Genomic DNA, 12,457 nt, shown 5'->3' on the forward strand with positions numbered 1-12,457 from the left:
GTTTCACATGACATTGCTGTAAACTGCCCAGAGAGCTTTGGCTATGGGGCGGTATACAAATACAATAAATAAATAAATAAATAAATAGAGCTGGAATCGCTACACTAAAGGCCCAGTTTCTAGTTGATGTAAGGTTTATCTGCCCCTGATATGATGGAGGCAGAACAGCAAGAAACAGACATGTCATCCCTAGCATAGGCAAACCAAGGCTGAAATCAAGATAGTGAATGTGGCTGGAGCCCTAAGTTGGTCCTTTGCTGTGCAGTGTGCCTGGTCACCCAATTAAATGTTTGATTCAGTACTTGAAAGCTTATATATGTTGTGCTATAATATTTGTTATATATTTATGTATATATGCTTAGTTTGAAAAATGAAGGTGAAAACAATCATTGGCATCTTTTAGCTATGTAGAAGCTTTGACAACCACAATTAATATTAGAGACCGAAAACGACGCTTGACTTCCTTTTCAGATATTCAGTTCCTAAAAATCTGAAAGTGCTTATCTTTAGGGAAATGAGGCTGATGGTTCTGAGTAATTTATGACAGTGAGCAGTGTCATGAGGTGCTTTGTTGCTGTTCCCTAAGTAAGCCACTTGTCAAAGCTTATTTTGGGTTTGCTTCAAAAGAAGACTCCCATTTATTCACACTAGACTCTTTTCACCTTGAGGGCCCTTCCCAAGATGTATCAGGCTGTGGACAAAGTTTACATTGTCTTCGAGTCTGTAATTGCAGTGCTTGCTATTCTGGGCAATATCCTGGTCATTTGGGTGGTGAGGCTAAACCCAGCGTTTCAGAAGACCACCGTCTACTTTGTTATCTCACTGGCACTAGCCGATATTGCTGTTGGGCTCGTTGTGCCAGTGGCCATCGTGGCAAGCTTAAAAATCAACATCGCATACGACGCTTGCCTTTTCATGTGCTGTCTACTCATGATTTTTACTCAAGCCTCCATCCTGTCTTTGCTCGCCATAGCGATCGACAGATATCTGATGGTGAGGATGCTTACCAGGTGAGTTATGCTTGCTAGCAACTGATTTTTCAAGGTTGGTTTGGTCACCGCCGTTTAAATGCTCACATGAGACAGAAATAGAGGGCTTAGGAACACAGGAATATCGGGAGCTGATGCGTTCTGCGTCGGACCATTGGTCTATCTAGCTCAGTATTGTCAACACTGCCAGTGCCTGTCTGGAATTTCAGACTGGGTTCTCTTTGAGCCCTACATGGAGAGGATGGGTATCAATCTGGCACCTTGTGAATGTTAAGCAGGTGCTCTACCACTGAGCTACAACCCTTATGCTTTACTTGGATACATTCAGGCCATACATTTATTCCACTTTAAACAGTCATGGCTTCCCTCAAAGATCCTCACAGAGCTACAGTTCTCAGAGGGGTTTAACAGTCAGTCCCTCTTCTCAGAGAACTCTGAGAATTGTAGTTCTGTGAGAAGAATAGGGGGTCTCCCAACAGCTCTCAGCACCCTTAACGAACTACACTTCCCACGATTCATTGGGGGAAGCCATGACTGTTTAAAATGGAAAAATAGTGGAATTAATATTTGGTGTGAACGTAGTCCTTGTATTGTTTCAGATGTTACCATGGATGAGCACAGATGTCTGTACCACATCAGCTGGGTTTGTTGTACACATGTACATTATCAATCTATAAGAACTGGTGCAGATGGGGTTGAATTTAAGAATAGGTTTGAAAATTGTTAGTTGTTAACTCTTCACCTTAGGTTTGAATGAAATTTTATGAATACTGTATGCATCTTGTTCAAAAGGATGCTGTTACTTTCCTTTTGCTGATCCTGATGTAATAGTAAGCTATGCAGTTTGTTTAATTTACCATACAAAGAACAGAGTAACCTGCGTTATTATGCAAACAGTTGTGCAAATTTAGCAAAAAGCAAGCATTTGTAATTTTACAATTCAGAAAATGTCTAAAACTAAAAAGGGAAACATGTAAAACATGATGCAGGGCATGGCTGCCTTGGAATAACCAAATAGTATTCAGACAGAAGATAAAATTAATTTGTTTTAAAATCCATCAGATCCAATGCACATTATTACCTCTGTTAATGTAGAGCTCTCAACAATTCTATATGTAAAGACAAATATTGCCAACATTCTTAATATTCCTTTAAATGATAAGATTAAGTCCTTAGGTATTGAGATCTACGTAGAGTTTCCAATTTAGAATCCATGCCATTGGATCAAAGCCTTTTTCTGTCTTACCCCTTATATACCCAATCAATCACTGTGCTCTGCAGGTGAGGACCTCCTGCAGATACCATCATCAGGAGGTTCGTTCTGTACAATATAGGAAATGGACCTTTAGTGTGGCAGCACCTACCCTGTGTAATTCTCTCCCTTTGAATATTAGGCAGGCTCCATCCCTGCTATCTTTTCGGCGCCTTTTGAAGACTTTCCTCTTTCAACAAGCCTTTTAGGTTGAGACCTATCCCAGTCTGTGTCTGTGTTAGTATTGCTTAATATGTTTTTTAATAATGTTTTAACCCTTTTTTAAAGTTGTTTTTTTTTAAAAAAAAGTTTTTAACACTGTTTTGTTTTAATGTATTTTAAGATCTGTTTTTATGATGTTTTAAAGTATTTTTAGCTATTTGTTTGCCGCCCTGGGCTCCTGCTGGGAGGAAGGGTGGGATACAAATTAAATAAGAAAATAAATAAATAAATAAATAACGGCACGCATAGACTTAGCTCTTCTAAGATACTGGCTTCGACTCAATAATATGGACAATGCACCTTTGGCCAAACAGTGTTGGCAAGCACAATTGCAGTCGATCGAGGGTACCTCAGAATGGCTGACAATTCTTTCCAAATATGACCTCTCTCCAGCTACACTTATGGAGCTCAGTAACATCGCCCTTCGAAATTGGATTCTTGACCATGACGCTGCACAGGACTGTGCATCTATTGAGATGGCCCCCTTCTCAAGATGGTACCCTTGCATCAAACTCAATCACCATATCTCAAACTATTTAGAAGCCATAGATAGACCCCCCATTAGAAGAGCCTTTACGGCTCTCCATTTCCAAGTCATGCCTACGGCCTATCTTGAAGGATGGTTTCGGGGTATTCCTGTGAACCAGCGCCAATGCATTTATGGCTGCAAGGCCATCGAAGACATCATGCACTATTTACTCCACTGCCCACTTTTTGATGACCCCAGACAAAAATTTCTTTCTCCCTTTTTAAATTTCTTAGGCCCTTGCTCTGACAGCGAAAGAGTTTACGCTCTTTTATCCGATGTTTTTAGTTTAGTGACCTTTGCAACTGCCAATTTTGCGGTTGCAGCTCAAAAACTGAGAGAGTCCTTTGCCGCAGAGACAAATGTCCTGCCAAGTCCCACATGAAATGCTTGGACATGATGTGTTAATTTTATACTTTTTAATGTTTTACCTGTTTGTATCTTGCATATGGCCTATGGGTAATTCTGCAATAAAGATTCATCATCATCATAAAAAATAAATAAAAAATAAATAAGATTGTGTGTTGATCGTTGTGTGCTGATCTCCCCACATAAAACAAATTCACGCAAAGCATCTTCCAACCAAACCAAACCAAACCAAACCAAAAGTCCCATGGCAATCGGCAAATGGCAACGGGGGCAGGACTGTGAAATCCAGAAGCCCCTAGTCATGGACCGGCACATGGGCAATGGATACAGACTCAGTCATCCTGGCTCAAGGTCCAAGGCAGCTGAGTAGTTCAGCAGCTATATCCACGACTGAGCAGTCCTATGCAGGATCCACTCTGCTCACCCCGTATGGAGATTAGGCTAGAAAAGGTGTCCTAAACATAGTCTGCCTCATCTCTCTCCCTGCATGGATTACCGCATCCAGTGGGGTCACCACTTAGCAGTTGCAAAAGACAATTGAACTTTGGAACATGGAATATACGGACATTGCTCGACAGTACAGATAGTGAACATCCTGGATGCAGGACTGCCATCTTTGCGAGGGAGTTGAGACATTTTAATATTGACATAGCAGCACTCCAAGACACTTGAAGAGCAGGAGAAGGACAACTGAAGGAAGAAAAAGGAGGTTATACCTTCTTCTGGAAAGGACTGCCTGAACAAGAACGACGAATACATGGAGTAGGCTTTGCTATTAAAAATAATCTTGTGAAGCTCTGTCAGAAGTTCTTATTGGCATTAGTGAACGACTCTCAACTCTCTGGTTAAAACTTGCCAAAAACCATTCTAAGTGCTTATGCACCATTAGATGCTGATGAAGACATCAAGGAAAATTTTTATAACCAGCTGGACACCATCTTATCAGAGATACCTAAGGAGGATAAAATTATCTTCTTGGGCAATTTCAATGCAAGAGTTGGGCGTGATTTTGATTTATGGCCAGAAACCATTGGGAAAGAAGGAATCAGCAATAGCAAACTGAATGGGATTCTACTTCTGATTAAATGTGCAGAACATAATACTGTTATTACAAACACACTCTTTCGCCAGAAAAATAAATTTAAAACAGCATGGAAGCACCCTCGGTCAAAACACTGGCATCTCCTGGATTACGTAATTGTCTGTGCTAGAGATCGTCATGATGTACTCCTCAGTAGGGCCATGATGAGTGCTGATGACTGTTGGACAGATCACCGTTTAATTCGATCCACTATGGCCATTAATATTGTTCCTCAACGTAGGCTCCAAGGAAGAAAACCAAGGTGAAAAATGAACATCCATGCCCTTCACGATCCTATTAAGCGAGCCTGCTTTCAAACAACTCTCAAGAAACATCTACCAACAGAACTCCCTGAAAATGTCAAGGAACACTGGATTAAACTGGAGACATCTATTATTGCAGCATGTGAACAAACTATTGGATACCAAACTAAGAAACATCAGGATTGGTTTGATGAGAATGGTAATGAGATTGAACATATCATCGACAAGAGAAGGAAAGTCTTCCAGATATGGCAGAAAGACATTAACTGTGCTGCTAAGAAAAAAATCTATAATCTGGATAAAGAAAGCTCAAGAAATCCAGCACTTTGCAAATGCTCACAATGCATGGGGCTTTTTAATGCCACAAAGGCCATCTATGGACCAACAAATCATGGTACAAATCCCTTACATTCAATGGATGGTACCAAACTTCTAAAGGATAAAAAATCTATTGCACTGCGCTGGAAAGAGCATTACCATGACCTCCTTAATTGTAACTCTTTTGTGGCTGGTGAGGTCTTCTTGCAAATTCCACAACAACAAACTAGAGACGAGCTTGCAGTATCCCCTAATTTGGATGAAGTCAGTAAAGCCATCAATCAAATGAAGAATAACAAAGCTAGTGGACCTGATGAAATTCCTGCTGAAGTCTTTAAAGAAGGTGGGCCTGAACTTACACAGCAACTTCATAAACTCATTGAAAAAATCTGGATGAGGGAGGAGATCCCGGAAGACTTTAGGGATGCCATAATTATCACTGTTTTTAAGAAGGATGATAGAACAGATTGTGGGAACTATCATTCTTATTCTTGCTACCGCAGGTAAAATCCTTGCAAGGATCCTCACAAATCGCCTCCTACCGATCTCAGAGGATGTTCTCCCCGAATCTCAAAATGGTTTCTGCCCTTCCAGGAGGACAGTGGACATGATCTTCACTGCACGACAGCTTCAAGAAAAATGCCGGGAGCAGAATTGACCTTTATATATGGCGTTTATTGATCTGACTAAGGCCTTTGATACTGTGAATCAAACCACTCTCTGGACCATCCTTCTGAAAACTGGATGCCCTGATAAATTTGTGAATATTTTGCGACTCTTTATGACAACATGACAGCGACAATTTTAGATAACAATGGTTTTCAGAGCAATCCATTCAGAGTCGGATCAGGCATAAAACAGGGATGTGTCATTGCTCCTACCTTATTTGCTATCTTCATTGCTATGATTCTACACCTTATTGAGGGGAAACTTCCTACTGGTGTGGAAATGAAATATCGAACAGATGGAAAGCTTTTTAATCTCAGAAGGCTGAAAGCAAAAAGTAAGGTAATGTCAACCTCTGTCGTAGAATTTCAATATGCCGATTATAATGTAGTCTCCGCACATTCAGAGAAAAATCTTCAAACTATCTTAAATGTCTTTGCAGAAGCATATGGAAAGCTTGGACTCTCACTTAATATTAAAAAAACCAAAGTGCTTCATCAGCAGGTGCAAACTAGTCCCTCTGTAGCACCATCAATCCAGCGTAATGGTGTGATGCTGGAGAACGTTGATCACTTCCCCTATCTTGGCAGTCATCTCTCTTTAAAAGCTGACATTGATGCTGAAATTCAACATCGTCTGGGCTCTGGGAGTGCCACACTCTCCCGAATGAAGGATAGAGTTTTTGAGGATCGGGATATTCTCAGGGAGACCAAAATGCTTATTCACAAAGCCATTTTACTACCGACCTTACTGTACGCCTGTGAAACATGGACCATGTATAAACACCACTCCCAACTTCTGGAAAGATTCACCAATGCTGCCTCCGGAAAATTCTGCAAATTACTTGGGAAGACAGATGGATTAATGTTACTGTTTTGGAAGAAACAAAGTGTTGAAACAATGATCCTTCAACATCAACTTTGCTCAACTGGCCATGTTGTTTGAATGCTTAATTAATGTCTTCCAAAGCAGCTACTTTACTCCCAACTTAAGGATGGAAAACGAAATATCAGTGGACAGCAAAAGAGGTTTAAAGATGTTCTTAAAGAGAATCTAAGAAAATGTAACGTGAGCATAGAGAACTGGGAAGTCTTGGCCCATGAACGTCCCAAATGGAGGTTGGCTATTATCAAAGGTGCTGTGGACTTCGAAGAAGCACGAATACAGGGTGAATGGGTCAAACGAGCTAAGCAGAACGCACGTCAAACAAATCCTCATTGCGACCATCTTCCATCTGGAAACCTATGTCCTCACTGTGGGAGACTGTGTGGATCCAGAATTGGCCTCCACAGTCACTTATGGATCCACTGTTAAAGACCTTATCTTATACTTGGCCATGAGTCATCACCAATGAATGAATAGCGCTATCAATGTAGAGCTCTCCACAATTCTATATGTAAAGACAAATATTGCCAATCTTAATATTCCTTTAAAGGATAAGATTAGGTCCTTAGGTATTGAGATCTACTTAGAGTTTCCAATTTAGGTAATTTTTTTTAAAATCCACCCAATTTCTTGGTACAGATTTAGGAACATAAAAAACTGCTCTATATTGAGTCAGACAATTGGTCCATCTAGCTCAGTGTCATCTACACTAACTGGCAGCAGCTCTCCATGTTTTCAGGCAGGGGTCTCTTCCAGTCCTACCTAGAGATGCTGGGGACTGAACCTTGAACCTTCTGCATGCAAGGCAGATGCTCTATCACTGAGCTATAGCCTTTTCCTCCTGATCTTCTCTGTAGTTCACTTACAGAGTAATACAAACTATAGGAAGCCAGCATAATTTTTGCTAGGGCAAATTTTATATGTGGGTATATTTATGTGTAAATATGTGGTTTATATAAATTCTCTATTACAACTTTCTTTTTCTTTCTTCAAAACAGGTACAGGACAATAACCAGTCAGAAAACAATCTGTGTGGCTCTGGCAGCAATCTGGCTCTTATCGCTAGTGGTAGGATTTGTTCCCATGTTTGGATGGGCAAAAGACAGACCAAGAAACTCAAGCGATGTGGCGTGCCAATTCACTAACATGATGCAAATGCAATACATTATATATTTGAGCTTCTTCAGTGGAACCCTTATCCCACTGATTGTCATGTGTGTTCTTTACACAAAGATCTTCTGCATCATCCGCACAAAGTTGAGATTATGTTCAATGAATGCCAAAGGGCAAGGAATATTTTATAGGCAGGAGTTCCGGATAGCCAAGTCTTTAACCCTGGTCCTCTTCTTATTTGTGGTGTGTTGGCTGCCATTGTGCATACTGAACTGCATCACACATTTCAGCTCCATTCAAATCCCGCAATACGTCATATACATGGGCATCCTTCTCAGTCACTCCAATTCAGCCATGAATCCATTTGTCTATGTTTTCAGGATAAAGACGTTCCGGGAAACTTGCATTCAGATTTTAAGAACCTATATGCTGTGCATGGATCCAGAACAGTGGACTTGCTATTCTGACTGTAGTCATCAAAGTCTCAGACAGGAGACATGTCCAGCCCTACTCCTTGTGAGCCCGCATTTCACGAGAAGAAGGGATTGAACATGGAAACGTCTGCAGTCACAGCACATGCTCTGCCATTGAGCCAGAGTCCCTCCCCACTATATCACAGCAAGTGATCAATTTGGGCCTGAATAGGCACAGTATTTTCAAAGTATATTCTGAACCTTAATTGTCATGTTGTTGCGGCACCTTATGAACAATACTTTTGCCACCTTTCTTATTTGCCCCCTCTGGAAAGTTAGAGTGCTTATGATGCTACATGGAGAACACAGCAGGAAATGGAGATTTGGGGCTGAGAAAGAAGAGGAAGTTTACCACATCGCAGCTGGGACCTGATTGTGAGTGGAATTTAAGACACCAGTGGGTCGCATTTTCCCTGGAAAATTCTTTGCGATATGCCAGACAAATACATAGCAGGATATAGTCAGACTCTGTCCCAAGAAGGAATAATTCAGTCAGTTAATTGAAGGGTCAGAAAATAATCAATCCAAAGTCAATCTTTCAAATTAATCTAGACTGATATGTTCAACCAGCAATACAGAAGAGGGGCACAATGGATAAAAGAATATCCAAAGAAACAAAAGATTCATATGCTTCTAAGGAACCCTTAATTACAGCCTTTTACAGAAAGCATACCTAGGGGTGGGGGGTAGGAGGCGGAGATCCACATTATTGCCTAACATTGTCACTGAAGATATTTTAATTTTAAAAAGACGAGGCTTATAAATCATGTGCAGAAAGAGGCAGAGTACTAGGTCTAAATACAGCACTCAGCCCAGTTTGCCATACCCGCAAAACAAAAGTGTTTTGCAGGTTTATTCGTCTCCTCTCATCCAAGATGAACTTGGAAACTTAGACTGACTGCTTAAACTGATTCTGCTAACTCTTCTCAATACATGTAACTGTGCATGTACACCATTGACCTCCTATCACTATCATTTTTAAAAGGTTGCAAATTGCACCCTTAGCATACTTGATGTATGATTCCATCAGTACCAGTAGAATGTAAACAGAATGCAGTACTTGGGTTGCTAATAACAATGTTCTGCCTTGAAGCCTTCTAACATTAGGCAGAAGCTCTGCTGCGTGATCTGATAAAGTTACCAACTGATATGGGAGATACTGCTTCCTTAGACTTTAACAGCAGTTTGATCTGCTGTGGGCACCAAGTGCAACTTTTCAGAGATCAACACTTGCTGATGCCTGCTGTTCGCCATTATTAAAGGCAGAGGAGTAGCATCCAGTAACAAAGCTGGCAGTCCAGAATCTGTCAACCCACATAAACTAGCACTACATATACATTTTGACCAAACAAGAAGCCTTTGGAGATGTGCCGATATTGAGACTGTGTGTCAAACTCAGGAGATTCACACTTACACATAATTAATTTGATGCATGCTTAATCAGCATTTGCCACAAACCAGTGTTGTACAGATAGCTGCAATCGCAACCGAGTGCTGCATGTTTACCAGGCATTCCTGTGAGCTTCCAGTTGCCCTCTTTAGCACTATAGCATTCAATCATGTGAACACAAAAGATACATCTGCCTTAGAAAATACTTTTTTTTTGCTTTACCCCTTGCTCTAAATATCTCTTCATGACCCTACATGAGCTGCTTTTTAAAAATGCCTCCATTTTGATAACAGCTTTAAGATTCCAGGAGTCTGGTTTCTAAATACATGAACCAGTTGGTATTATTTAAGATACCATAAACTAAATGAAATTCCTTGCCCCCTTTACCTATCTAGACAGTGCCATACTATGGGCCCCAATGAGCAACACTTTAAAACTCAGCTGAATATGTGAACTGACTCATTTGAAAAGCATTATGAAAGTTCTGCTTGTGGAAATTGGTTCTAATGGGTCATTTGTGCATGCAAGTCACAACCTCATGCTACATTTCATCAAGTGATGAACATGCACATGTAACAAGCCCTTAGGGCAAATTCACATGTGTAATTAATTACTCCATGCTGGCACACTGTTCTTATGGTGGTTGATTGATAGTATATTCACTAATAGGCAAAAAAAACCTTGCAGTTTAAGAACTTACCTATAGCCAACAGAAATGTCTATCAAACTTTAAAAAGGGAAATTGGGCAGCTATAGTGAATGCACCAGAGAAGCAGGAGACCTGACCTTCCCTCTAAGATATTGTACTGCCCTACACATTTGTCATAATGCAAACACCATTTCGGTTGGGCTTTTACAGTCCAATCCACTTACTGTGTAGCTTGGAAGAATTTGGTAACATGTGCCTCTGAGCATATGGTGAGAGGTGGCAACACCTGCAATCAGCCCAAATAACAGAAACAAGACAGTGCTGATCTTGTTTTAGCAGGGAGGAAGCAACAATATTAAGATAGCTGATATTAATGGTTACTTTATATCATGCTTAGGATAGGTGAAACTGACCTGGGGTAGGGATCAGGGAGGGGAGGAGAAGATTGGATGGGTGGTCACTGGGTAGAGGGGAAGCCCCTTTCCTTTCCAAAACATTGTGAAAGTATAATTCTTTTTCAGGGTTTCCCCTACCTTTTTATTCAACAGCAGGCACATGTAGTCTCCCACCCAAATTTAAACCAAAGCTGCCCCTGGCCACATCCACACCAGACCCTTATTCCACTTTAGACAGTCATGGCTTCTTCCAAAGAATCCTGGCAAGTGTAGTTAGTGAAGGGTGCTGAGAGTTGCTAGGAGATGCCCTGTTCCCCTCAGAGAGCTTCAGAGTGGCTGACTGTTAAACCCCTCTGGCCACTGGAGCTCTGTCAGGGGAATAGGAGTCTCCTCTCAGTACCTTTCACAAACTACACTTCCCAGGATTCTTTGGGGAAGCCATGTCTGTCTAAAGTGAAATAAAGGTCTGGTGTGAGTGTGGCCCCGATTAGCCAAGCCTAGCAGCTGTGAGACTGCCTTTCAGAACACTGACAGTTGGTTCTTACTGAGCATGGGCTTATCATTAACTTCAATGTTAAATTACTTAAATTAATTAAAAATCAACCAGGCATTTTTTAAACCTTTAAACTGCAGAAGATGAAGGTCAGAGTATGAGGCAAGATCAGTAATGGGATTACAGGTACTCTGTGAATATGGCTGAATCTTAATTAATTTCAACAAATTATGAGAACTCTGACAGAAAAATCCAAAAGGGCTCTGATTTCTCTTCTTTTTTTACACTTTGAACTCTCGATTCTGTTTTGTGTATCACCATGAAAACATAAGAGTTGTTAAGCAAATGTTTCTGCATTCAGGACTATAAGTTTCGTAAGGTTTTGTTTTGAAATGAGCTCATGGGAAGCATCAGAATGGCATGGGGGGTATTTTCAATCTAATATTGCGGAATGAGAAAAATCCATGCTGGCTATAGTATACAGCCACTGTCGTGACTGTGTAACATAGCAGACAGCAGCCTACATATACAAAGCTAAAGAAGTTAGCATTAGATTTTAACATTTTAGAAGTAGGAGTAATTGAGACATCTGAAAGGGTTACCCTAAATTCTTCAGTACCTTCCATCTGCAAAAATGAAGGTGCTGTGGCTACATTTAATATTTAAATGTTGAAATGCCTAAATGTTGTTTTTAGACATTGGTGTTATCAGTTGTAATTTTGTTTTTTATCATGGCAAAAATATGCAAGTAAATACTTTATCTTAATTATATCACCATGTTCTGTGCTTTGTTTCAAGGTCTCTTCCTTATGGCTTTATTCCAAAATTTCATGTCAGACAATGCAGATTAAGAAAAGGAAGCTATTATTAAACCCAAAGCAAATTTAGTTGGTCTCTGCTGTGGTAAGAGGCTAGAAAACCAGACCTATGTAGGTTATTTACAACTTTTGAGAGTGAGAAGGGGTATTGTAGAATTGTCATGGCCTATGGTAGATGCATTCATTGGATCATCATTACCCCAGCTGGCCCATAATCTCCATGCAAGCAGACTGTGTACTCACTGATGCTGAACCATGGGAACTCTGGATTACGTCCTGCTGCAAAACTGGGCATTCCCCCACCCGCCGCACTACCCCTAGCCATTTTAGACCCGTTCAAACATTTTGAAAATGAAAATGGACTGCCTTCAAGTCGATCCCGACTTAGGGCAACCCTATGAATAAGGTTTTCATAGTAAGCGGTATTCAGAGGGGGTTTACCATTGCCTCCCTCTGAGGCTGAGAGGCAGTGACTGGCCCAATGTCACATTTTAAAAAAACAAAAAGGATGGGCTACTAGCTACATGAGCACAAAAGTAACCCTCTGAAAAAAGC

At 40.7% G+C, this 12,457-nt stretch overlaps 1 protein-coding gene across 1 annotated transcript; it reads left to right on the forward strand.

The window, feature by feature from the left end:
• The first annotated feature begins 633 nt into the window (after window positions 1-633).
• Window positions 634-11,828, forward strand: LOC133387381 (adenosine receptor A3-like). The gene is made up of 2 exons (XM_061632030.1): window positions 634-1,010; window positions 7,570-11,828. The coding sequence occupies exons 1-2, from the start codon at window positions 682-684 to the stop codon at window positions 8,231-8,233; spliced, it is 993 nt and encodes a 330-aa protein (XP_061488014.1). The 5' UTR covers window positions 634-681; the 3' UTR covers window positions 8,234-11,828.
• The last annotated feature ends 629 nt before the right edge of the window (window positions 11,829-12,457 follow it).

This window comes from Rhineura floridana, chromosome 6, assembly GCF_030035675.1.
Source record: "Rhineura floridana isolate rRhiFlo1 chromosome 6, rRhiFlo1.hap2, whole genome shotgun sequence".
NCBI lineage: Eukaryota > Metazoa > Chordata > Lepidosauria > Squamata > Rhineuridae > Rhineura > Rhineura floridana.